This window comes from Molothrus aeneus, chromosome 3, assembly GCF_037042795.1.
Source record: "Molothrus aeneus isolate 106 chromosome 3, BPBGC_Maene_1.0, whole genome shotgun sequence".
NCBI classification, from domain to species: domain Eukaryota; kingdom Metazoa; phylum Chordata; class Aves; order Passeriformes; family Icteridae; genus Molothrus; species Molothrus aeneus.
Window position 1 is genome coordinate 51797711 of NC_089648.1, and position 26461 is coordinate 51824171.

At 40.2% G+C, this 26461-nt stretch overlaps 1 protein-coding gene across 3 annotated transcripts in view; it reads right to left on the reverse strand.

Moving 5' to 3' along the window:
* Positions 1 to 26461, reverse strand: part of TMEM181 (transmembrane protein 181) — a 33487-nt gene extending 7026 nt beyond the window's left edge. For 2 of the 3 annotated variants that reach the window (XM_066546911.1, XM_066546912.1), the window contains exons 1-14: positions 26300 to 26461; positions 15111 to 15214; positions 11169 to 11224; positions 9812 to 9902; positions 9136 to 9254; positions 7947 to 8069; positions 5937 to 6017; positions 4886 to 4985; positions 4032 to 4162; positions 3337 to 3428; positions 2179 to 2236; positions 1426 to 1528; positions 1278 to 1329; positions 605 to 687 (exon numbers count right to left, since the gene is read on the reverse strand). In XM_066546911.1, the coding sequence (XP_066403008.1) occupies positions 605 to 687; positions 1278 to 1329; positions 1426 to 1528; positions 2179 to 2236; positions 3337 to 3428; positions 4032 to 4162; positions 4886 to 4985; positions 5937 to 6017; positions 7947 to 8069; positions 9136 to 9254; positions 9812 to 9902; positions 11169 to 11224; positions 15111 to 15214; positions 26300 to 26430 (1324 nt within the window). In that variant the 5' untranslated portion in view covers positions 26431 to 26461. Of the gene's footprint in view, positions 1 to 604; positions 688 to 1277; positions 1330 to 1425; positions 1529 to 2178; positions 2237 to 3336; positions 3429 to 4031; positions 4163 to 4885; positions 4986 to 5936; positions 6018 to 7946; positions 8070 to 9135; positions 9255 to 9811; positions 9903 to 11168; positions 11225 to 15110; positions 15215 to 19875; positions 19937 to 26299 lie in introns of those variants that run through there. The other variant, XM_066546913.1, reaches the window with a different exon arrangement.

The window sequence follows — 26461 nt, forward strand, 5'->3', positions numbered from 1 at the left end:
CTCCTACCTCCCAACTCATATCTAAGCTAATCAGCAACTAGAGGAGCTGCAATCACACAGAGCAAGGATCTCATGGTTAAGGGCCAGGAATACAGGTCAGAATCCTGCTGGCAACAGACATCAGAAACAGTCCTTCCCAAGCCACTTAAATTCTCTGTTGTGACCTGTATCACATGTAGACTTGGACCAATACACAAATGTATTTTCAGTGACATCAAAACTATTAATTTCTCATATTTTAACATGCCCCATGACAACTGGTAAGTATAGAGCAAACAACTGAGGCAGCAAACACAGCCAAATTTGCCATAATATCTCATTAAAATTAATTAGATATGCATAAGGTATGCATATCTAAGACTTCATTCCTCTTGGAGAGTATCATGAGCAGTTGTGATGCATGTCATGTGGACACACTAGACTGAGACAACTTTTACAAGAGCCATGGCAAAATGCTGACATGAAATCCTAAACAAAACAGACTCAGCTACGAGAGTCCACCTAGAAGGCAAAGGTCTCAGTCTTAGGTACATCATTTTAAAGCACCTTCTGCATGAAAACAGATTAACATTCCTACTTGAGCAGTATCACAACACAAGGATATAGTTCTGATAATGAGTTGACAGCTCAGCAACAAAGTTGTCCTGTAGAACTTGTGCTCCAAAGCGTAGGTAGAGTATAACAATGCTGTGGAAAAAAAATAAAGCATATAGGTGTACTGTGTCTTTAGGCTGCAAAATTTAAATAGTAGGTTGATAGAAAAGTATATGAGAGTGTAATTATGTTAACATGCAGACCATTTATTTAAAGATACATTTGCTTAGCTAGTTCTAAATTAAGAATGATCCTTTTGTGATTAAAAGTTAGCACTCAGCTGAGAAAAGCAGAAATCCTCAGATTTCACCCACTACAGACAATCCAACAGTCAACAGCTATTTGAAATAACAGCCTGGTGTAGGGAAAACAGATATTAACAGTAATGTAAGAAATTAACAGTAGACTTCTGCTTTGACTAAGTGAAGCCTACAAAGCTCCAGAAGAACTCTGCCAAGTGAACTTCTAAATCTTGTGCATTGCCATGGTAATCAAAATAATATAAACTTAGCTCAAAAAGCCTCAGAAGGGTTAAAAAATTAAGAAATGCTTGCCATCACAATAATATTAAAAGGCATTCTTCAGTTTCATTGACTAACTTATTACAACAAACTGTATTCAAAGCCCTGAAAAAAAGGTTAAAAAAGTTAGAGTACTGACAAATGTACTTTGAAAAGCCTTACCTAATGACAAGCACTACAAAGGTTAATGCAGTCAAGAATTTTAACCTGAGATCTGAAAAAGATTGAGAAAAGTTGCTATCAGTGAATTTACACCTACACCTAGGAGAAGCAAGCCTGTTTGGGAAGAATCAAAAGAAGTATTCCTTACCAACGTAAGGCATGTTTCGAAGTTCTGAGCATGCCCTCACTATCAGGAACAAAAGGTAGAGAATGTATGCGGTTGCCACCACAAGGAAGAAGATTTTCATTCCCTATAAGGAAAGTGTTACGTTTTATTATTTAATAAGATTTCATCTATTCCTTCTTCTGTCAATAGAAATAATTAGTTCCCAAAAGCACAACATAGAATGGTCCATTTATACAGGGAAAGTAGGCTCATGAAACAAGGATGGTGATACATTCAGGGAGGTTTTTGGGGAATGTAAAGAAAGGATGCTTAATAAAAACCAGGATTTTGTTAACTGAGTTCAGAGTTGGCTGAATATCAATAATTCTCTAAAAACATAGCTCCCAAGAACAATACAAGGACCCATGTACATCAAATCTTCCTTTACAACAATAAAGTCTGAAATGTACTAGGGATGGGGACCTTGGCAGGAGTTAAGAGGTACAAAACTGAACAACAGACTAAAAATTTTTTCTTTCAATCCCAACAAACTTGTGGTGTTTAGTCTCCAGATTTGCAAGACAATTTACTTTTCTCAATGGGGCAGATATCAATATGGTGTATTCATGATCTAAAGCAAAAATGAAAGTACTCTAGTCAGAATAAGACTGTCTGACCAGCATTTTCTGTTTTCTAAACTGTGTTATACATTTTTATAAAAGAAAAGGCCTATATCTCCTTATATTGCCTAACTGTACCTGACAATTGGACAGCAAGAAATAATTTTTTACTTACCTGGAAATTACCTGTGTCAACCCTGTATTGATATGTAGGGTCATGTACTTCATTCACCCTAGAAAAGATTCAAAATTAAAAAGTGGTATTAACAATGCACAATTCCAAAGTTAAAAAGACATGCTGACCAAGAAACCCACTCATAAAGAAAAGGTTTAAGGTTACTATGTACAGCTTATAACAAAAGGGTTTGGCTGGGTAAGTTGGTGCAATGCCATTCATTCCAATGGAGTCATGACAATTTACCACATATAGCAAACTAAATTTGAAGAAATACGGAGGATTTAAATTGGGACCATGTCTAATCTCCCCACTTGTTTTTTAGAAAATGTGTATAATGTAAATTCCTACAAGCCTTCAGGATTCTTTCAAGTCTTCACAATACAGTGTGAAGACTGATAATATCCTTATCTAAGGATAAAATTCTACATTTTATCCTTATCAAATTGGTGCATGAGGCCTTCCCTCATAGCAACTTTACTAATAGCATGAGCATTTCCTGCAACTGCTTTCAAAAATGTACAGTAGCAAGGAGAAGGTTAGAAGGTATCTTCCTTCTGAGAGATAAAATAAGGGACAAACACCTGAGACTAAAACAGTGTAAAACTATAGATGTACTAAAATGGATGAAGTTTTCTGGGTAGGGAAGAGTGACACCTTTAACACAACAAACTGGAAAAAAGGGAGAACCACTAAACTAAGCTAAATAATAGAGTTCTGAGTAAAGACAGCATAGCTTGACTAAGCCATGTCAGTACCAGTAGTGCAGGTTTAATAGTCAAGAAAGTCTGGTCAAACTATGTCATAATTAGCCACAGAGAAACTGTTGCTTCAGCTACTCAATTAGCTACAAATACTAATTGAGCCATAGCACTAGATTCTTGTAGGGAGCCATAACATACTGACGAAGTAGAATGATTTCTACTCATGACATGAGTGACATGACACTCAGATTTATGAAATTAATTACTACTAGGTTGTCCATGGAGAAGTGTTTTCAAATCAGTCACAATTTGCAGAACAGAGAGATGAAGAATTTGAACTCCATTCCTGTATCACAATCTGAGCATTAAGAAAAAGATACCACCAGGTACACACAGTATTCTCATTCTTGAACACTCTCAGCTCATATTGTGCAATACATTTTAAATTACTTACGTTTGCCATATTCCCAGTGTAACAGAGGCCAGCCACAACAGTCCAACAATAAAGAATTTGGGCAGATAGAAAGTTAAGCACTTCCTTTCCCCCTGTCAAGAAAACAATAGTGTGGTGAAAGTGTGAACCCATACTTCAGATTTTATTCGTTCTTTACAAAATAAAATAACTGTCATCTTTGTTTCACTCAATGTGAACTGGATTAAGAGACTCATCTTTTGTATTTTTATCCTGCACAAGTGACTAGAGAAGACATTATGTTGTATCCTCATTTGTGTTAATAAGATGAATTAGAGTTGGAGCATCCTATTTATAAGGTCCCACATATTTCACTGATAATGCAAATATAGGCTCCAGAATTCCTATTTCTCTTATGTAGTATTTTAAATTAGTTTAAAAAAAACAATCAACTACCACATACAACACCAAAACCCTTCAAGCAAGAATGAAGCATAATGGCATCATAATTCTGACGACTGTCTCATCTATTGCATTTAGGCTTGGTTGACTCAAAATAATCTACTTCACCATAAATCATTCTAACTCCAAAGCTTCATATGTCACATTGTACTTCATGAATAATATAAATGTTTGTTTTTGTAAGAATTTGATTTCATTTTTGTCACCTTTTGAGAGAACTGAACAAAACAAGTCCTGTCTCCTCAGTAAGTAGAAGATACTGTTGCATCTCTTACCTGTACTCTTATACCATGGTAAACACAAAGCCAGAACAACAACAATGCACACAGAAACAGTGACTGGAATAGATCATCGAGCATTCCAGGAAACCAGCTGTTCACCAGAAAAGAAAGGGGGAAAAATGGATCTGTAACAAAACAACAACAAAAAAAAAAAAAGGTTAAACAAAGAGAAAAAAAAGCCTTTCATTATGAAAAGTAAAGCAGAATCTAACTTCAGCAGAACAAAAAAAAGCCTAGATTTTTTCAATTTGCCCCAGTAAATGAAACTGAAGCTTCCTTTATTTTAAATAAATTAACAAAGAAAATGGTGCCTCCAGCAGCAATCCACTCTGCTGTAGGAATAATCTTGAATGGTTGTCAACATTTCTAGAGGATTTTAGGTTTTATTAGACTTTCTATTAAACCACTGTTAAGGGTGACGATCTAAAAAATTATTGTATAATGACTAAGATGCAAATATTCTTTTGGTACTGCTAGAAAGTGCAGAATTTTTTTACTGGACCAAAAGTAGCCTTCATTTTTAACTAAAGTGTGAATATCTGAAAAATGAAGACAGCAGACAAATAGAAATTGAAAGGTTAAGTATGGCAAGCACCTATTCCAATCAGAGCTTTAAATAAATAGTTGACATCCATGTGACTGAGAAGAACAAAATCCACCCACTCATGCCCTTGAATTTGCTACACTTGGAAAGGGCTGGGGTTTTTTTAAATTTAGTTTTCTGAAGCTTTATAAACAACTGCTTTTAAGTTCAAGGAGAAATTCCATTTTGCCTCCTCTTTTTGTCTTTTCCTTTTCTGCTTCTGTTTTAAAATGGTGCCTTTCCAAAAATTCAAGGATACAAGTACCATTGTAAAGTAGCAAGAGAGGAAGTAGGATGGACATCCATTTCTGTTCAATACCCCAGTCTCTCATGGAGAATTTCCGCAGGGAATGTGCAAACAGACACTGTAAAACAACAACAACAATTTGTAAGGAAGGAATACAGCCTTCAATGGTTTAACCAGAGCTAGGATAGAGTTGAGCACACTGCCAAGGCTACTTCATGAGGCCTTTGCCACTGAGAACAATGTAAAATGGACACCAGGTCTCCTAGTTTCTATTTCAAGTTTGCTCGCTGACCCCAATGCAAATTACTTTTTTCTCAAGCAAACTGGGAAGTAAAGCAGCCAGTACCTGAAAATCAACAACGTGTGAAAAAAAGGATGTTGCCTCGTTACTGGTCACACACTACCAATGACTTCCACTTGAATTCACTTATTAAAAAAGCAGATTGCATTTTATATTCACAATTACCTGAGCAACATCATCTGCAAGAAAAAATGCTATGGAAGCATGTAGTATTTCGGTGTCCCTATTCTGAAAATTCAGGATTTTAGATTTTATGTTGGCTTTTTTTCCAAGCACTTCTTTTCCAGGAGCCAAGACAGGTTAGAGAGGAGACATCATCTAAATCATAGCATAATTTAGGTTGTAAGGGACCTCTGGAGGTCATGTGGCCCATGCTCACATGCAAGGCAGTGATAACTTTCATGTCAGATCAAGGTCAAGCAGCCCACACTCTGGCCATCCTATTCCTGAGCCTACCTACGCTGCAAAATAATACTTTCCTTTAGTCATCACAATTTCCTTTGTCTAAGCAATTTTTTTCTGTTTAATCCAAACCCAGAGTTTAGAAAAACAAGTTTTCCCGTTTATCCTATTTTCTTAATGTCCTTTCAATACCACTTGTATAAACATAAAAACAGCAACTACATAAGTATTTCAGAAACATTTTTACACCCAGTCAGTGACATGTCAACTTTGCTGCCTGGGGTTAAATTCCTAAACCAGCATTACAGAGCACTGTTATCAGCTGTCTACACAATAAACTCCAGAAAAGTTGCAAAAGAATCTTACCGTGACCATAAAAGTAAGAACTACAAAGACAAATCGGAACCATATCTCCACTTGTGAAAAGGTTGGATTGTAGGTCTTCCACTACAAGAAAACAGAAGAGCCCAATGAGTAATATTTTGACAAACTACATATGACATCAATAATCAGCACTTTACTGCAGATACTGAAAAGTTCTGTGGCTTTTTAAAACTTAAAGGTATAACCAAATTCCACTGTGTCACCATGGAAAAATTAAGACAAATTTGTAATCACAGGACTATCTGATAAAGAGATAAGAAAAGCAGCCTAATAGCCTTGCTTCTCTTTTATCCTGCCACTTCCTAACATAGTGCTGTCTTATGTTAAAGCACTCTCAGGACAAATAGGATAGTCTCCATTGATCTCAACTGCACTTTCAATCTAAGTCTGAATGCCAATATAGGAGTAAATCCAGCATGTTGTTCGGTACTACCAGGGTCAGATGCATAAATTGATGAAGAAGTCAGAAAGGTACAGGTGTACTTCCTGTCAGGAGTCTATGTTCTTAAAGCTTACTCACTTGTCTCAGAAGTTAAAAAAGAGAAAATCATGTAAAGGAAGGATAGGTAGCTTACCAGAAACACAGAAATCTTTACACAGGTTAAGGAGGAAAGCCTCCTTCTTCTACTCTAATTATTAGAAGGCATAGATATTAATTATAACATGTCAGTTTACATAAACTCTGCTCTGTTGACAATTAATCTCATACCTGGCATTCTTCTGAAGCCATTTTGAAAATGTAAGCTCCCTGGCACAACACATGCTCTGCTCATCTGAACAAGCTTTACCTTTCAATGTATTAAATCTGTCAACCTCTGTCTTGTCTTTTTAAACTGTAAATGTAGAACGAAAATTATATGTAGAGAAACCTATTATACAAAAGGCAATCCATTGATTTCAACTGAGATCACCAAAAACAATTGTAATAATGAAATAAATGTGACAATTTCAGTTGCTGCAGGAAAGTTTGGGTTGAAGTTGTTTTGGGATTGCATACAGGTCTGCCTTAAAGGCAGCCTGCAAAGGAAGATAAAAAACTGTACAACTATAAATGCCCCAATACTATGTTCTGTTTGAAATCTGGAACTAAAGAAAGGGTTTGCAAGCCTAGGGGATTTTTCCCCTTAGAGCTTATTTTTAATTATACTCTTTATGCACTGGAGTATTAAAAATACTAATATTTAGAAAGCTAATTTGGTATGTTAAAAATATTTTTCCTTTACAGTAAGATTTTTGGTTGCTACCTGCTCTGACACAGTGAATGCTGTATACAGGTAAATATACCAGAGTAATCTATATTATAAACTTGGTTTAGTTCCCTTTTCTCCCAATGCAAGTGTTTCTAAATTGCTTTCTGAAGTCAATCAATACACATTATATAAGTGCTTCATAAGCAATCTTTATCACTATTAACTGAGATAGTTATTCCACCGGAGAGCATTTGAGTGAATTATTTTAGTAACCTGCTTGTGCTAGCTGAAAAAAACCAATTCTCTTCTTCATAAGCACAGTGCTCCTCAAAAAAATCTCTTCATTTTCCTTTGACTTAGTTAAACCTTTCCAGTTCACACTTTTATGAAGTCTGGAAAACTTTGCTAATTCAAATACACCTCCTGGAGAGGCTGAAAAAAAAAATACCATCCTGCAGACAGGCAGCATCTCTATAAGCAAATGCAGAAAACTGGATGTTCTAATCTAGCTTGCCTATTGTAAAAATTATCTCCCAGCATTCAGACTAAATTTATCTATTACAGAATACAGCAGCAGTAGTTCTGAGAGAATTTTTTTCCTTTTGGAGTTAAAAAATTTAGTCTTGACCCTTATCAACAGTAAATTCTATAACAGCTCTGACATCAGTAGTGACAGAAAAAATAATTATGATGCATTTCTTAATTTATCTTCAAAAATCTGATACTTTTTTGTTACAGCTTAAGCACACTTTAATACAGCATTAAAGAGACTTCTTTTAGGAGACTAAACCTTTATACTTACCGTGAAAGTAATATTCTGGATGGTGGATGTTGTTAGCTTGTTCAGATCTTCAAAGCTAACAAATATGTTGTACTGAGTGTAGTTCAGGTAGCCCAGGTGAGCAACAATGATTTCACTGCATTTCTGTGAACACACACAGAGAATAGAAATTAGAAGTCTTCAAATTATTCCAGAATATGCACTGTTAGTATAGGTTGGATAACTTGTTCCTAAATGGTCCAATATTGATTATATTTATTATATATATCTCACCAATCTCAGTCAGTCTAATCAAGATTTTCTTGAAAGGTACCAGAGAGAGCAGAAGAAACTGCTAAAGTGAGTCAGGTGGATCAGTAGCTGAACAATAAACTCAAATAAAAGTGCCAGCTTTTCACCTGAGCCAGTGACAGCAACTGCTTGCAGCACCAGGATGGAACCAAATAACTCTGTCAGTAACTCAAGCTGGTGAGATGGGCCTACCTTATACTAACTCATTTAAAAAGTTAACAGGAGAAAAGAGAAAAGCAAAGTATATTGCTCTCTTGACTATGTAATTAAATCTAATGGAGCAGTATTAATTAATTTCTGCAAATTTCACAGATATGTACATATATCTATATAAAAAGAAAACATTGATTTACTATATATGCTTATCATAAAAAACTTCAGCTATGTCCTTCCTAAAGGATTTGCATCTGGAGAAGCTGTTTTGAATGTCTTCAAGCTTAAAAATTTCAGTGAAAATCACATTAGAATCTCCAAATGTTTCTTCACACTGGCAAAAAATGTGGCTTTTTCAGAACATAGTTGCCAGCTGATTTCAAGCAGATTCTGCAAGGTGTTGGAGAAGAATTTTTCTCTCCTCTGGAACCCCATATCAAATCTTCTGCTACAACATCCCTTTCTTCAGTACTGCTAAACCTGTTTAGGTGACTGAACAGGACCCACTGCTTTCCTGACAAAGAGCAACTCTAACAAGAGGGGTCTTTAAGAGTCAACAGACACAAGTCACAGAACTAAACAGAAAAATGATGGACAGGAAGGTGTCTTGTCAGCATTACTGCCTACGTTGCCATTATAAATAAAACTGTCCTGTAGAGTCTTTCCTGAGACATGTTTAACAAGTACATTCTTATTTGTAAATTAGCATGCACACATATTTAAAGAAAATGCCCTACATCAGAGTTTTGTTTAAGCAAGTGCATACCTGTACACAACTGAGTAACCTCGTCCGATTGTGAACTTGGTTGTTAACGTATGGTGTGCTTCCATCCTTCACCACTCCCAGCACTCTGACTGTCATAGTCACATTCTTCTTGAGGGATACTGGAATTAAAACAGGAAATATTAATCTATTGCTACTTGCAGAAATTAAATCTCAAATAGAGTTCCAAAATTGTTTAAAACACATATGCTATCCAAATACTACTCAGACTTACCAGCTATACATTACTGGAATAGGGTACGTATTTTTACACATAGGCATTAAGTCACAAGCCCTGTACTGAATCTACAGATTAACAATTACTAATATAGTATTTCTCACATATATACAGGGAAGCTGTATTGAAAAATCAATACCATTACAATCTACACATCTAATTGCCCCCAAAATGAAGAAGGAAATACACAGATTATCTAGATACTATTGTTTTCACAAAAATAACAAACAACTTGTCCCCTACTCCTGTTGCCTACAATTCAATCAGTGCTGTCCATCTCTTTATCAAGGGAGGAGGGTGAGGTGGAAGAAAAGCACATCAGAAGAAAAACCCACCAACCACAGCCAGAAAGCAACAGGATCATGTGTGTGACAGATGGAATTAAAGGTACAATAGACAGGTTGCTATAGCAGTTTCCTGAGAATTAGGTCAGATTCTCACCATCGTGCTGATCCAACTCAACCACACAGGTCAGCCACAGCTGCTGGTTGTAAGTTGACAGTGGTGGCGAACTTAAATTAAATGGCTTCAGCTGTAAAAAACCCCACAAGGTTAGCACCAGCCTTTACACTGCTGCATGACATACCTGTAGTTACAATGATGAAAGGCATGCTAGTTATGTTTGGGACAATGTTTTTGAGAAGAGATTTGTATGTGCTACTCTGTGGACAGCGTGATAAGCAGCTCACATAGAAGTCTTCCACAGAAGTAGCTTAAACAGCACACGTATTTTGCAAAGCACTGAAGTAAAGAAAGGTACAACTACCTAAACCTTATAAAAGCAGCAGCAATAAAACAGAAAAGTTCAGATGTGATAAACAAAATCCTGAGGCCTAGCTTGAATATAAGAAATAATGTTTAGAACTTTACATCAAAAGTCAGATTTGTGGGCCTTCATCTGCTACATAGTTTTAAACTTTTTAAACTATAATTACAAAAAAGCCCTATTTTCCACTAGGTTTTCTAAAAATTCCACATTGAGTTCAAAAGAATGAAAGGTATCATTAACAGATAAAACCTACACGCAGGAAAGACTTCTCTAATGTGAAATCAAGATGTGGTTCCCACCCACAGTACTGTATCAATCTAAACATATATAGGTGACTGGTAGGTAAAAAAAAAAAGAAAAAAGAAGTGTCCCAGTGTATTTAAAGGAAATGCATTTTAAGAAAAAAAACACACAAAAAAACCTTTTTAGTCCTTTCACAAAAAATACTTTAGATATTAGGTTGACAATGAAGAGTTAGACAAACAAAAATGCAAGAACTGAGAACCAAAATATGAAAGTACTTGAGAATATGTGAATGTTCCTCTTAGGAAGCCAGATCCCACGTCTTGGTCACATGATAGCTAACAATTAACAAGAAATATTTCTTTACAGATGATAGAAAGGGAAATCACAAGAGGGATGGCATTAGTTGCCACTGAGTGCATTGTTTTTCCATGCATGTTCTCAATTTCTATTTCTGAACCTCCTACAAGAATCTCCAACATTAATTCACCAGGGAAAAACTCACATGCTTCTTTATCAGAAACTGCTGTGCAGAGACACCCTAGAAATCTCTATCTGACCTGCTCCCAACAGTAAGAGACCAGAAATTGCTGCTGGGTATTCATGAAGTAACACAGTGGTAGTACAATATTGCATGATCAGCTTCAAACTGGAAAGCACCACTAAGACATTCTGCAGTAAAAGTTTAAATATTTAAAATGACTGGGGGGAAGGAGAGAAATGTTTAACATTACCAACATCAAATAAAGCCATTCATATAATCCAACAATATTTAGTAACTCTTACCTTTAGGCTGTTATTTAAGTCAGTTCTTGCTACAGAAGTTTCAATTACATTAGGACCTACAAAATATATAAGAAGGAAGAAAGAAAATAATATTGAAGTATACATACAAGTGATGATGTAAATATAGGTTTTCAAAAGACTGTACAAAATACCTTCTGCAAAGAAGGTAAATGGTATTCCACTTTTCAGATAAAGGGTAAAGCACACGGATATCTCAATATAATTTATAAATTTGACCTGCATGTTCCTTTAAGCATCTCTGCCATGGTACTTCTACACATCATTAAATAAAGTAAATTATAAATCAAGAACTCCATGTCAAAAGCCCTAAATGTGTACTCTAAACTACTACAATTTTAGTAGTAGTTTTTTATTCATCTATATTTCTATCTTTATCTATCTATATACATATATATGTCTCCCAGGATTTTATGGGAATGCAGAACCCCTTTGTTTAATCAGATGAGGCTGCTGAGGGCCATGTCCAGTTAAGTCTTTAACATCTTGAAGGACAGAGACTCCCACAACCTGTCTGGGAAACCTATTCCAGTATTTAACTACCATTACAGTAAGAAAAATGTCCTAACTGGAATTTCTTCTGCTCCAGCTTATGTTGCACCTCTGAGAAAAGCCCCATCTTCTTTGTAACCCCTGATAAGATGGTTCCAGACAGTGGTACAATTTCCCTTTAAGAGCATGGAGTACTGAGGACAAGAGGAATGCACACGTGTTTGTGGTTTTATACACACAAAACACAAAAGGACTAAACCAGGAAAGTGACAGGAAGAGGAGGAAAACATCTGTGTCCACACAGCAGGTTGTGAACACACACAGAGAAGATGTATAGCAGGTAGGGACATGTGCAAGACATATACACCTGTACTTGGGCCAGGAAGATCCCTCAGTCCAAATGGTCTCTCCCTGTATATATTTAGTCTGGCAATTTAATGGAATTTTTTGGCCCTCAAAATATGCTCATTCAATTGCAAACTCAGTACTATAAAAATTAAGCAAGAAAAGCAGTTTCTCACACAGACCAAACATTTCAAAGTTACTACAAAGAAAGAACGGAAAAGAAGGAAATTTATAAATGAGCAGCATGGGATCACTCTGTCCAAGATGGATTAGCTGTCATGACAGCTCTAAACATGCAGCACTGCTTGGGCTCCTACAACCACCCTAATAACAATATTAACCATCTTACAGACTTAAAAGAAAAAATTAAGAATTTCAGCCATCACAGCTAGAATTTCATATAAGAATTGCAGTGCAACATCACTAGCAGCCGCCCACTATAAAGTCAGTTCAGCATCATTGAACTTTTCAGCTCTCAAGTACATATAAACCAGATTTTTCAAAGGCATTTTTTGTTTTAAAAAGCAAAATTGAGTTTCAGTAGGTGTTCACAGTTGGTAAGTCATCATATATCAGTAATTAAGTCTTGACAAAACAACTAGAATTTGCCTTTTTAAGTGTTTTTATTTTCTTAATTGGATGATATGAACCCATACTGGGACAGAGAAATCACAGTCAAAGTTTTTAAGAACAGCAACCAAACAAATAATGAAGCTCTAGTGCTATAACTGCTTGTTCTCTAGCAAGTGATAAATAAAAGCTTTTGAAACAAAATGATGCTGTGGCTATGTTACTTACAAATGTGGACTAATTAAAATAGTTACTGTTTTTCTTTTACTCTTGCTCACTTAACATAATAACAGATAAAGGCAAAGAACTACCCTGAGTTGATGAACTGCACAGCTACCAAAATGAGTTCTGAACCTTGGATTTTCTTTGAACTTGTCTCATCCCATAAACAACACAGACCCATTGTGAAAAGAGAAAGAAAGTGAGTGCAACTTGGAAAAAAGTCCAAACAAGTCTGTGTCTGTTTTGGGTTACAGGGACTGTAAGAGCAGCATCTATCTCCGATCAAACGGTACTGATTTCTCAGATGAAAATCAGGAGTTCTGCCAGGCTTCCCAAACTGCAGGTACAGACGTTGACTGTGGGCAATGGCACATTTAAGTAGCACAGAAATATGGATGTATCTCCCATACTTTCATTTACTTAGTGGGTTTTGTGAGCTTTTCTCAGACTGTACCCTTTAACAAGGGAGCATTCTCTTGTTGGGGCCCCTCCTTCTACTCACAGGAAGCAAGCAGCCGTCAACAAAAGCCGTGAGGAATATCACAGTAATTGTTCACTGGATCTCCTCCCAAGGTAAACAGCATTCTTTTAAAAACATTTCAGTTATAATAATGAACACTGTCAGCCAAACGATCCAGCAAGCCAGTCTTACAAGGACCAGAATCCCACAGCCATGCCAGCTCCTGAAAGGGATCACAGGCAAGGCCTGGGATCACAGCATGGTACAGATGACCAAGTGCTGCTTACAGCAGCCAAGTCCCCTGGGCCAAAGGTAACCACACCACCAGATTACTCTGCATGCAGACACAATACACCAGCACAGCTCCCTCTCAGGTTCTGCTACTGATTAAGAACAAAACACTCAGTTTTCTCTTCCGGGAGCATTGCCTAGTCTTACTTAAAACAACTTTCTTTGATTTCTTGCAGTCTGGCAGTATAAGTACACAACTATAAATATTGTTCAATTTTAAAGCCAAATAGACCAATTACACTAAATTAAATAATTCCATTTTCCCCCCCTTTATCATAAAATGCACTTTTGCAAATGTGTTGATGCAGTATTTTAGTGACCAAATAATGCCCTTCAGCATCCTTCAGCAAGTCACAGGAATATCAGTGGTTAACCTTTATGAACTGAAAGCCAGTTTGGACCTTTGGCTGCTATAATAAATCAAACAGCAGGAAAGAAGATTTTATTTCACAGACAAATTTTATTATTGAAGGCTATTATGAAAAATGTACTGCCTACAAGGCACAGATGGGCATAAAAGCCCAAACAGCTGCCTCCAATTAACCCACCCTTCTTTCCAAGTCAGGCAGGGCTGGATGGTTCCAAGGCCTGGGAGCCCTTCTCACTCTAAAGGAGGTGAAGGACAGGGCAGAGGTAGAGACAAACCCAACAGGCCTAAAAGTGTCAGAGAGGGACACACTGGACATGCTGAGTGATGTGGAAGTCAGCAGTAAAGCAGAGGAAGATGGTAACAACCTAAAGTAATTCTTATATAGGGGTGGGTTGCTTGATGAGCACCAGTCACTTTTCTTCTCCCTGTCACTTCTGTATTGATAAAGCTCTTCTGACAGAAGAGTATCAGTACATTTAACACTGCTAGGAGAGCACACTGACTTATTTTTCAAGTATGTTTTAGCCCTGGAAAAGCCCTCTGGCATGAAATAAAGAAGGGTCCCATGCTTTTCAACTCCCTAGTGACACTGCATCTTTGTTGACCAGACTAGCACAAATCTCTCTGATCTCCAGGATGACTACCCAGGCTTTATGTGCTTAAGCCTCCCAGGTCATGTCAGGAGTCTCACAAAGATCTCTGAAACCAGACACCTAAGCTCATATATGTTTGACAAGTGAAGTTCATATTTTTACACTAAAATATTTTGTATTTATGTGGCATCTATCACTCAAACATTTCGTAGGCTTTACAAACAGTTATGAGTTTCCTCACAGGAAATCAAGTATTAGCACTACCATTTTGCATATAGAAATACATAAAAAAACCCCAATTAATGTAGCAGTCTGCTGAAAAATTACGTTGCAATGAAGCTGCTTGTTTCATTTTATTGTCTCTCCCCTGCAAAGCAGTTGCAAATACCAAGTCTTTGTAGGTACTACTTCTATGAAAAAGTGAGATAGAAGAAAAACTTCCCTGTCTCTGTCAAGACAAAGGCTTCCTCAGACATCTCAGGAACAGTAAGCTCATCAGCATTTAAATACATCTGTAAATACCAACAGGTTTAGACAAAGTATATGAGAACTGTTATCTTTTAAAAAGAGAACATCCTTACCTGCTATTCCTATGAAGACTGTCAGACCAAAACAAATAAAGAATACTACAAAGACCAGAACAAAATGCCTTTTGGACAGTGTATACAATCGCATCGGGGCCAGCCTACAGGAAGCAAAAGAAACCACAGAATTAGTGTCTGCCATATTTCTAAAGGGGCAGAAAATAAACCCCACTCACTCTTCAACAAAGAAAATTAAACCAAACATTGAGGTAACATGTAACACTAAGAAAAAAGATGCTGCTTCATAGAGCAAAGATAACAGGAATTATTAAACACATGTATGTACACACACATCTGTGCTCCAAAATGTATGAATTTTGCCCATTTTTTAATGCTAGGGTTTTCTATTGTCCTAAAACTTGAGCAACAGAAAGCATTTCTTAAAGATAGAAAAGGTTGTTTGTGTTATTTCATACATTATTAACTTCAACATCCAACACCCTATGTCTCCTGCAATGAGAGCTTAATCTAAAGGGACAGACATCACTGACAACTCAGTTACCTGCACAGGATCTTGATGAGTTGTCTATACCCTATAAATATATTTCAACCTAACAGAATCATCCCCAACAAGGAGTAGGGCAGAACTCCAGATCTGCTAGATCTGCATGCTCAGGCTTTGAACTCTTGTCTGAGCTCCACCAAAGCTTGGGAAATAAAAACCTGAACTCAAGTTTGCTATTGGACACCTAAACACAAATATACATACTAGCAATGACATCTCCTGCACTATGCATTGGTGGTTATAATTAGGTTAAAGACAAAACGGGGGCAGGGGTGCGGTGTGCATTGAAAATACCAACTGCATTCCCTGGAAAACAGGTGACTTCCAGTTCTGTTAGCCTAAGGGAAATATGATCAAATAACTAATCTTACATAAGGTGGACAAATCCACCGTGTTTCAAAATACAGCAAACATTTCCTCTTGAGTTACACCAGAACTGAGCCACCACAGTGGCTTTCTACTGTTTCTGACTTTCTACTGTTGTTCCAGGAGGTATGATCATGGGAATCTGTACAGTTTATATGGGAAAGCTGCAGGACTGGGGGGGCTGATGGGGTGCTGGTGGTGTCTTTCAATACATTTGTAGGAGCACCATCATGGAAAGAAATTAAACCTTAAGACTTTAATTACAGCATTCCCTTTTAGCTTGGAATAAAACTTCTTTCTTCTTTTCACCAGCTGAATGGTGCTCTTACTGGTTCACCACATTAACAAAGAATTGCAGAAGAGGTGGTGAAATCCTCCCCATAAGCCCAGCCTGAACTCTGGGACCAGGTACCATGTGCTGCATGCATGGCAGCCCTTAAAGCAAGGCAAACAATTCACTTTAAACCAGTACAAGAATTTAATAATAACAACCTCTGTTTCCTTTGAGAATCGCTGCATTTTCGCCAAATGAAGCACTACCAAATCCAATTTGCATTATTTCTTTACTGTAAAGTTTGAGAGATCCAAATCTTAATTCATTAACACAGAAAGGAAGTGGGGAAGGGAAGAAAACCCCAGAGAAGTAATGAGAACTGCAAGCAAGAAGCTGCAATGTTACGAGCCTGCACAAAGTGGCTGTGCAGGACTCCTGGGACAGCACCTGCAAAACACTTGCCACACACCTTTACACACAGCAGAAATTCTGCATCAGTCTAGAGGTCAGAACAGCTGACTGTACAGCCAAAAAAGGCAAACCATACGTGCAACAACCAAGTAGTTACCATATAAGTAATATCAGATCATCACACAGAAGCCTCACAGACAAATAGGGTTTTAAGCTGACTTTTAAAACCACAAATAGAGGCATTTCAAAGCAGAACTTGTCTGCATGACTTTTGCAGGGATGTAACTGCAGTATTTTTCCTATATCAATGTCTTAAAACCTCAACCTTCATGCACTTAAACCATGTTAAAGCTATTAAATTTGTACTAGGTCTAAAACAACTAAGGTGCATTTTTCCATCAGCTCCAGGGGCTCCTTCGGTTCCACAGATGACCTGGTGTTCCCTGTCTACCTGAGTACACCAAGTATGGGATGTTATCTTGAAATACCAAAGTATTAATCTTAGCAAGAAAATCCCTGACATACAAAAACAGTACATAAAATGTGGACATGCCTAAATTATCTGTAAGAGTTCAAGTGGATACCAAATGCTTCAAGGCAGAGCACATACTGAGGAAGTCTCAACACAGGAAAGTTTATGGCTTGAGCATAGCTGACAACTGGAAGGGTATCATGTTTGCAGTAATGCATAACAAAGACTTGTGCTGTCTGAACAGCTCACATCTGAGCATCCACTTGACAGCCACAGGCTGATGCAGGATACTTCTGACTTGCTGGGCATGTTCTTGGTTCTTTTCATATCTTTCCTGATTTCAAAGTTTTTGCATTGCAGACATTTCAAAATGCATGATGTGGACATGAAAAGCAGCTCCCTCCCCATTCTCCTTACAGGAAAGCCACCAGTTCCTCACCCAGCCAAGAGTGTTACAACCACTGGCAATTAGCACCTTGGTTTACTCATAAGCCAGAGCAGATGTGCTTGTGAGCTTCTGAAGAACACGTTCCAGACATTGGCTCATTCTTTATTCCAGCTGCTCTCCAGATGGTGCAACACCTAGTAGTTGGAATGGGTAGGTGTACACCTACCTGTACTCCTCAAGTCTCATTTAAGCCACTGACTGAATGTGCTGCTTTAGAGGTCAGTAAGGCAACGTGGACACTTTTACTCACAGCAAATCTAAGAACTCAGCCAAATCTTAACTGCATTTCTCATGAAGGCAAACCACAATTTACAGCATTCCTATCAGGTGATGCACACTCCATTGCCCCTTGCTGCAGCTGCAGAACTTCCTTGTGCAGATTTAAGTGTCTCGTTGCACCTACCACCAGCTGACTTACAAAGCAGGTCAAAGCACCTTCCTGTGAGTTCATTGTTTAACACCTGCCTTTTGGAAAGAGATTACATAAAGTTTATCAATATACCTAAGTGCAAGTTGGTGATGCCCCACTGACAGCCTCTATCTTACATTTGAAATGCCCAAGAAAGAAATGAAATGTTGGAAGCACATTTATAGGAAAATCAAAAAAGATTACTCCCTCTGGATGCACCTGTTCAAACAAGTAAAGAACTGTGCTTTGCTTTACCAAGCAAAGTGGAAGATACTTTAATCAGCCCAACCACAGCAGTCCAAAGCTCAAGACTAGGCATCCAACTGTCTGCAGGTCTTTCAGGCAGCTTTTACCACCTACACTCAGCTTTACCCTAACTCGGAGTGGTTTATAATTAACTTATGTCCGAAACTGACTGCAAAGGAGGAGAAAACACTGAGATAAAAACAGAGAAATCGTATACTTCAATGTCTCAAGTAGCAGTCAGTAAAACTAAACTGCTCTAGTGCAGCCTGTGACAGAGTTAACTTTGGAAACACACACTCAAAACTACTGCAATCTTTCAGGAGCCATTCATATGTGAGATGTAAAGGAGGGTTACATCTTGCTTTTGGAGTAAAGTTTTGTCTCCAAAGGGTCAGCAAAATGTTCCTCAGGATATTCCTCACCTTCAAATCACTTCTCATGACTGCACAATCAAGTCTTTCATGAAGACCATCAAGAAAAACAGAGCCTATTATATAACAGTTTTCACTGAAGACTGACTTTAAAGAAGGGAATGCTGTGGTGAAACTGAGATTAAGCAGTAGGAAGGCACAGAGTCAATATTAAAATCAGAAATAGCTTGCTTTTATGCACAGCAGCTTTTCTGAAATCCTAGCCTCAACATCTCTGCCTCCAACTGCTCTTCTCTATTTTAGGCTCAGTCCCAAATAGAACCATCAAACCCACTTTGATTTGAATAATTATATATTCTACCGACGTTGACAGTAGTGGGGCTATCCATAGACCCTGCGCTTGCTCATGGGTTAAATACATTGCCTGCTTTGGTGTCCCTCAGAAGACCTTGAATTTCTTCTTGCAAATGTATACCACAAGGGTTAATAGCTAATGAGGCAGCACATGGCTACATAAAAGAGGCATAAAATTAACATTGTCAGTACTATATAGAACTTCTACATGACAACTGACAGATAAACATGGCTATGCTTTACCTTTGTATGTGTACACGGGATGGGTTTGGCTTTTTTGTCTTTTTAGTTGTAGTTCGTTGTATTCATTTAAGTCTGAATAATTAATCACGGCTGTGGCTCTTGGTCATGCACTTCTTGGTCCATGCCAAGAAATATCCGGGAAAAGAAGTATTTTCTTTTTCCTTTAACAATCAATCTGAGAGTGAAGATACCGGGGGTGGGGGGAGGTTTTATTCGCCATATAAAAGGCAAACTCACAGCGTTCACCAAAAGAAAAGGACAGTCACCCTCGGGGCTCTGAGCGGCGAACCACAACCTCAGAAACATTCATTTAACCCTGGAAGAGCTGATTTCCTTAAGGAGGATAACCTGTATAAACTGAATTACACTCACACCGCCCAAAGAGACTGAGGGCTCTCCCTCCCTGGAGATACCCGAGACCCGTCAGGACACAATCCCGTGCCGCGCGCTCTAGGACTGACCCTGCCGGAGCAGGCGGGCTGGACCAGTCGCCCAATGACCGCGGTCCCTTCCGAGTCTGCCCGTTCTGTGATTATGTCAATGACAACACTCAGCTCCTCCCTCACAGAGCGCAGTTTGTTCTCCCGGACCCGGACCCGGGCGAACCGGCGCCCCTCAGGCTCACGCGCCCGCCGCCCCCCCCCCCCCTCCGCCCCCACTCACGGCTCCATGGCGGCGCCGCGCGCGCACTGCCGGCACCTCCTCCGCGCGCCGCCGCCGTGGCACAGCCGGCGCCGCGCGACGCCTTCCGCGTGCGTCACCGCGCGGCCGCCACGCGGCCCCACATACGTCACGGGCTCCGCCGCGCCCCGGCCGCGAGGGTGCTGGGGGTGGGGGGGAGCTACGGCGAGCCCGAGGGGACACGGGCCCATGCTCCGCCGGGGCGGCGGCAGACAGAGCGGGAGAGACCCTTCGGGAGGGAGTGCGATACAGCTTATCTTTGCTGAGTGTGCTTGCAGCGCCGGCACACGGCTGGTCCTGGCCTGCCGAGCGCTGCGGGGTCAAAATCACAGTAACACAGAATCATGAAACAACCTGGTTGGAAAAGATCCCCAAGATCATCGAGTGCAACCTATGACCTAACACCACCGTGTCTGCTACACCATGGCACGGAGTGCCACGTCAGTCTTTTCTTAAACACCTTTAAAGTTGGTGACTTCACCACCTCCCTGGACAGCCCGTTCAATGCCTAATCACCCTTTCTGTGAAAAAATTCTTCCTAATGTCCAAGCTGAACCTCCTCTGGTGCACCGTGAAGCCTTTCTTCTTGTCCTGTGTCTGGTTCCCTGGGAGAAAAGACCAACCCCCACCGGGCTGCAGCCTCCTATATGGTGGCTGTAGAGAGCTATGAGGTCTCCCCAAACCTCCTTTTCTCCAGACTAAACACTCCCAGCTCCCTCAGCTGCTCCTCACAGGACTTGTGCTCCAGACCCTTCCCTAGCTCCTTTGCCCTTTCCTGGACATGCTCCAGCCCCTCAGAGTCCTCCCTCAGTGAGGGGCCCAGAACTGGACACAGGATTTGAGGTGCAGCCTCACCAGTGCTGAGTACAGGGGGACAATCCCTGCCCTGCTCCTGCTGGCCACACCATTGCTGAGCCAGGCCAGGATGCCATCGGCCTTCTTGGCCACCTGGGCACAGCTGGCTCATGCTCAGCTGCTGTTTTCCAGCACCCCCAGGTCCTTTTCTGCCAGGCCACTTCCCAGCTATTCCTCTCCCAGCCTGTAGCCCTGCCTGGGGTTGTGACCAAAGTGTAGAGCCCAGCATTTGATCTAGTTGAACCTCATATTGTTGGTTATGAGGCCAAACGTGTCATTGTGTCAGGATAACAGCAGTATTTTCCACATTTCTAGTGTGTTTTATCAGCTAGTGCTGTAGCAGTAGCAACCCCCAGTAGCAGAGGGAAATTTAACCGTATAAACAGAAAATACTTGAGACATAGAAGTGGTTCTGAATCCAGTCTAAACCTGTCAATTTAGGCAAAAGGCCCAGTGTATCCATGCTGAACACACACGTTTAGTGCCACCTGGGTCATAAACGATTTGTTTACCAGCTCTTTCAGTGGAATTAAAATGTTGTCACTGCAGTCATCTCAGGAAGCTTTGTGGCATTCAAGGGATGTGATTGATGTATTGTGTTTGCAGAGAATTCAGTCAGCTCACGAGCAACAGAAATTAAACCTAGGAGTAAGCGATTACTTTAAACACGCTATGTAATAAAAATCTCTAGTTCACATTCAACAGTGTTCTGTTATTGCACAATGTTAAGATAAAGTTGGATTTCTGTTCTGAATTTCTGTTAAATGTCCTAAGACTGGGCAACAGAGATTGACAACCTGGGTAGTGATGGTAAAGAGTAGGAAGGTGTAAGGGTTAACCAAACTATGTTTTGTACTGATTTTGATAGCTCTAACATCTGCTCATAGAAAGTCAGCATTGCAGTTACTGAAACATGTGGGAATACCTGATGTGTACTCTTGAATGAAATTCAGAATAACTAGCTAGCTTTGGTGTTTGTTATATTCAGAAGGCAGAGCCATTTTGGGATGATCCCCAAAGAAATGCTTAGATAGATCAGTCAACAAATAATTTAAAAATTACCTCTTCATCAGTTAAATAATTTCATTAAAAGCTTATTTCAATAATACAATGGTCTAATTGCATTTCCTTTTTAAAAGTACTTAGGTTTAATAATATTATTTATTTTATTCCATTACTCTAGGGGCAGTTATGTCATTACTTGTGACCTGTGGGACCCAGTATACAGTGGTGTGTAACACCACTGAACCTAAAAACATGCTGGGAATTAATTTAGTCATTGATACTGGTATTTATCACATCAGAGGTTTACAGCACTGATGATCACTTAGTAATCTCATAAAAATAGCTGCCTTCAGAAATACATAGTACCAATTGATGAAGAAAAGGTGTCCACACATTTTAAATCAACAAGAGTTTAAACTGTAGACAAGAATCAACTGGGGGAAAGAAAATAAAGCCTTGAGTAATCAGGACAACTTAACGAAGTGTATCTGCTCAGAGGAAGTTATCATCACTGCCAAGCCACAATTGGCCATTAGGTCATGGATGACTATGACATGCATTGTGCTGCTTTCAGCACACTTCAGGTTTCTCCAACAAGTTCTCCCTGGCCAGAAAATGATGGAATGGTGCTTACAGCATCTGTGACCATTCCCAGTGTTCTGGGAAGCGTGGTTGTGGAGTTATGACTCTCTGCAGTTACACTTCTATTTATGTGCTCACAACGGAGCTGTTCCAAGGACTCTGGCACTCAGGTGTCTCACTAATGTGAATTTATTATCCTCAAACCAAAACTATGTTTTTTTCATTGGGTAGGTAGGAAACTTTAAGCACAGAGAGACTGAGCCTTGCCAAAAGTCACTTGGAGAACTGTGTGGGTGGCAGAGCTTGAAATCCAGCTCACTTCAATTAGCCATGGGACCACATTTCTCTTTGCTATCTGCCAACTTACAAAGGGTTGTGCATACACTGTAAACACGTACATTTCATGCTATTTTTTGTGAAAATTTTGGCACTGAGTTCACAACCTAAACACTCGGAGGGAAGACACTGTGAAACTCCTCTCTCTTCACAGACTCAGTCAGTCGCTTCTTCCAAGAAGATGCCACTGAGTGCCTTGTCTGACCTGCTCTAGGATGAAATAGTGCAAGAAGCTGCTGTCTGCCTCATTGGTTGTAGGAGCTGGACAGTGTGTGATGAATGAGGCTTGGAAGAGAAGGCAGACTGAGCTATCAACAGGAGGCTGAATGCTCACTCAGCTGGGATTCTACTTAAACTGAACACCTCAGCACTAAAGCTGTACTTTCATGGCCAGTTTACACTTTCATGGCTCACAGCTACAGAGTCACAGCTTCAGTGACAACAGGTGAAACCCAGTCTCTCTCTAGCTGGAGCTCTTTCAATTTTGCCAGCACTCATGTTAGTGCAGTGGACTGGTGAATCAAATAATGGAAATCATCTGAGTTAAAGGTCACTTAGGAATCAGTTGCTCAGTCAGTGTGCAGATAAAGGATTAATTGTGGGCAGATGAGGAAAGAGCAGGAATGTGTGACCAGAGAAATGAGAGCTAGGATGGCTTTTTCCAGCCACAAAGCCAGCTTATGGCAGCTTGAAGCGATCGTGAAGCTACAGTGTTAGTCTCATCCTCCTCTCTCTGTTTCAAGCTTTCTATATACTTCTATACTTCTGTGAAAGTATAAGCTTCTAAAAGCCTTCTATACTTCTATACTTCAAGCCTTAGCTATATACTTCCCATTGGGGTCATTCATGTTCTTCCAATTGCCAGGACCCTGAAAGAACAAGAGAAGGGTACCAGCTGTGCTCAAAGCAGCCTGAAGATCCTGCCTGGTTCAAGGCTGAAGGCAGCATGAACCTTCCAGGAATTTGCAGATATCCAACAAGGTCTTGTTGACCCCATGGCTTCTCACAGACTTCCACTTTAGTCCTGGTAGAAGACGTATATTGGTCTGAAGAAATGTATATTTTATCACAACAGCCTTCTTTAGCAACTTCAGGTTTCTCCTCAGAAGCACACAGGTACCAGTTCTCTAAGGAAAAATGAACAGCTTCTCTCTATTGCTGAGTCAAATGATGTGGTCTTCTCAGGTCTTTTTGCCAGAGGAGCAGAACCACAATGAAATTTTCCCACATGGTTTGAAGATTATCTATGTAACATCAAGCATTAATTAAAGCTGCAAGTTAAAAAATACTTTTTGTGATGTCCTATATAGAGTCTTTTCCTTTTGATGTACAAAATGTCATATTATTACATGATAGGAGTTTAAAATTTATCCCTTGTGTAAAGCAGGGCAGATTGAAGGACATTTATCTCAGTCTCTGGGTATTATTACTAAATTCAGCATCAACACTGTGCTTCCCTGTATAAGCTGATTGGCCAGTGGGACATGTTCATTAACCTACAAATTGATTTTTCAGGAATGCCATGTTGCAGTTATGCAACTCTGATGTCAGACCACAATTTGGCCACCCTCCTGCTCTTCAATTCCTATAAAAATGTTTCCAGCAAGCTGAATTCTTCAACACCAGCTAGGTGATAGAGTTATGAAATTCCCGCTGAAGAATATCTGTCAGCTGATTGGGAAGCCTGGTATCTCCCAGTAAGCTTTGGTATCTCACTGTTAGTATGTCAAAGAGATAAAAATGTGTCTTAGTAACATTGATACTAAGGTGTTTTCATACCAATAGTCTACTCAAAATGCCTTAGAGAAGCAGGGGAGTTGTCAACTGCTGTCAGAGCAGTAAAATCTCTACATTACATCTCAGAGTGGGCTCATTTAGAACCTGACCAAACATCCTGAGTAAAACAAAGAGGGACAAGAGGATTAAAAATCTAATTCTCCTTCCTGTAAGTGGGAATTGCCTGTAAGAAGAATGCATGGTAGCATCAAGGAACCCTCCTCCACACCAGGAATCTAAAAAGCAAGGTGCCATTGCTACATCCACCCACGGTGCTGAAGGGAAGCACTTGCCAGAACAGCAGGTATGCAGTGGCAGTAACTTGCTTTACACCAGGTCACTTAGGTTAAGATCTTGGGAATGCAGGGAATTACTAGCATGACTTGTAAGTTAGGAAGTATTATTTCCATGCTAAGAATCCAATATTACTCCATTTCATTCTAGATGACCAGCAGCTGATACCTCTTGGGGGTATTGTCACTGAAGAAAGGGCAATCTAGCACTAACGCTGCAAGCTCATTTGATTCACTGAGGTAGCAACTTTTCTTTTCAATGCAGAAAGTCCCTCCATACACTCTTAAGGTCATAAAAATGAATTAATAATAGTTTATCTTGGAGAGCTCAGGATTCTTCTGGAAATAAATCTGAACAAATGTGTCTCCCAGGACCTCTTATTTGTTAATTCAACAAGTTAATGCCTCCCCTCTTTCTCCATTCTAGTGCCAATATTCCTCATTGCGCTGCCAGATGCACACAGGTACATTGCCATCACTCCTTATCACCTCCCGTGGCTTCTCACACCATGCTCAAGTGTAAGGAGCCACTGTTTTGCCAGGAAAGACTCTGCCAAGCTGGCTGTGTTTCCAAGCTCTGTGACTCTGTAGTCTTTGATGTTGTGAATAATGAGACAAACTCAATCTAATGGACCACCTGCCCCTTCACTGGGAAAAACCACATTCTGAAGTCAAATGACTTAAGCAGAACAGCTGGGCTACTGTGCAGAAGCATAGTAAAATAGAGCTGAAAGAGACCTTACACAGTACCTTATCTTTCCCTCTGTCTTAGGACAGCATCTGCCAGATCTAAGACTTCTCTGGCAAAAAGAGGCTATTTTATAAAAGATTACAATTTCTATACCCTTTTAAGACAAAAATGGCATATAACTGTTCCCCAACTTGTATTTGCGTAGCTGAACAGCATCCATTCTCTGCATAGTTCTTGGCACCTGTTTCTCCTGATGTTCATTCTACTTTTTTGGAAATTTCCTCCAATTCAAAAATTCCTTTCATTTATAACTGAGGTGCCCAACACCCTTGGAGCCCTTCCTAGCCTTGTGTAATCTCAAACCATCCATCTCTCCAGACATCACTGGTCAGTCACGGAAACAGCAGACAAGGCAAGGCTCTGAAGAAGTGTAGGTGTAGCCCAGGCAGTGTATCTGTCCCTTCTGACCTCAACCTTTGCCAACCACTCTCATTTTCCTAATCGATTCTTATCCTGTTCCAGGATTGTTTCGCGGCTGCCTATAGAACACATCCTTGCTTGCTACGACAGTGGAAAAGTGGTAGCACGGAGGGACGCAGATGGAAATTGCCTGTATGTGGGTGTTAACAGGTGAGGGCAGGAAGAGAGGCGTGGGGCTGTCTGATCGGGGGCTCTGCCAGAGCACATCTCCCGGGCGGAGCGGCGGGGCCGCCGGGCTGCGGGATCCGGGCGCTCGCCTGGAGCAGCCCCGAGGCCAGGCGGCCGCTCCCGGGGGCTCAGCCGCGGGCTCCCCGTGTGATGCCCGGTACCGACCCCCCGCTCGCCCCCCGCTCGGCCCCGATTCCGGCGGAGCCGCGCCCGGCAGTACCGGTAGTAGCGATCATCCTTGTAGGGCGTCAGGTCCTCCTGGATCTCCCGGTACGTCTCCCGCACCCGCCGGCAGAAGCGCTTGACCTCGCCGCACAGCGGGCTCCCGAAGGCGGCGAAATCCGCCTCCATGCCGCCCGCGCCGCCGCCTCAGGCCCCGCGC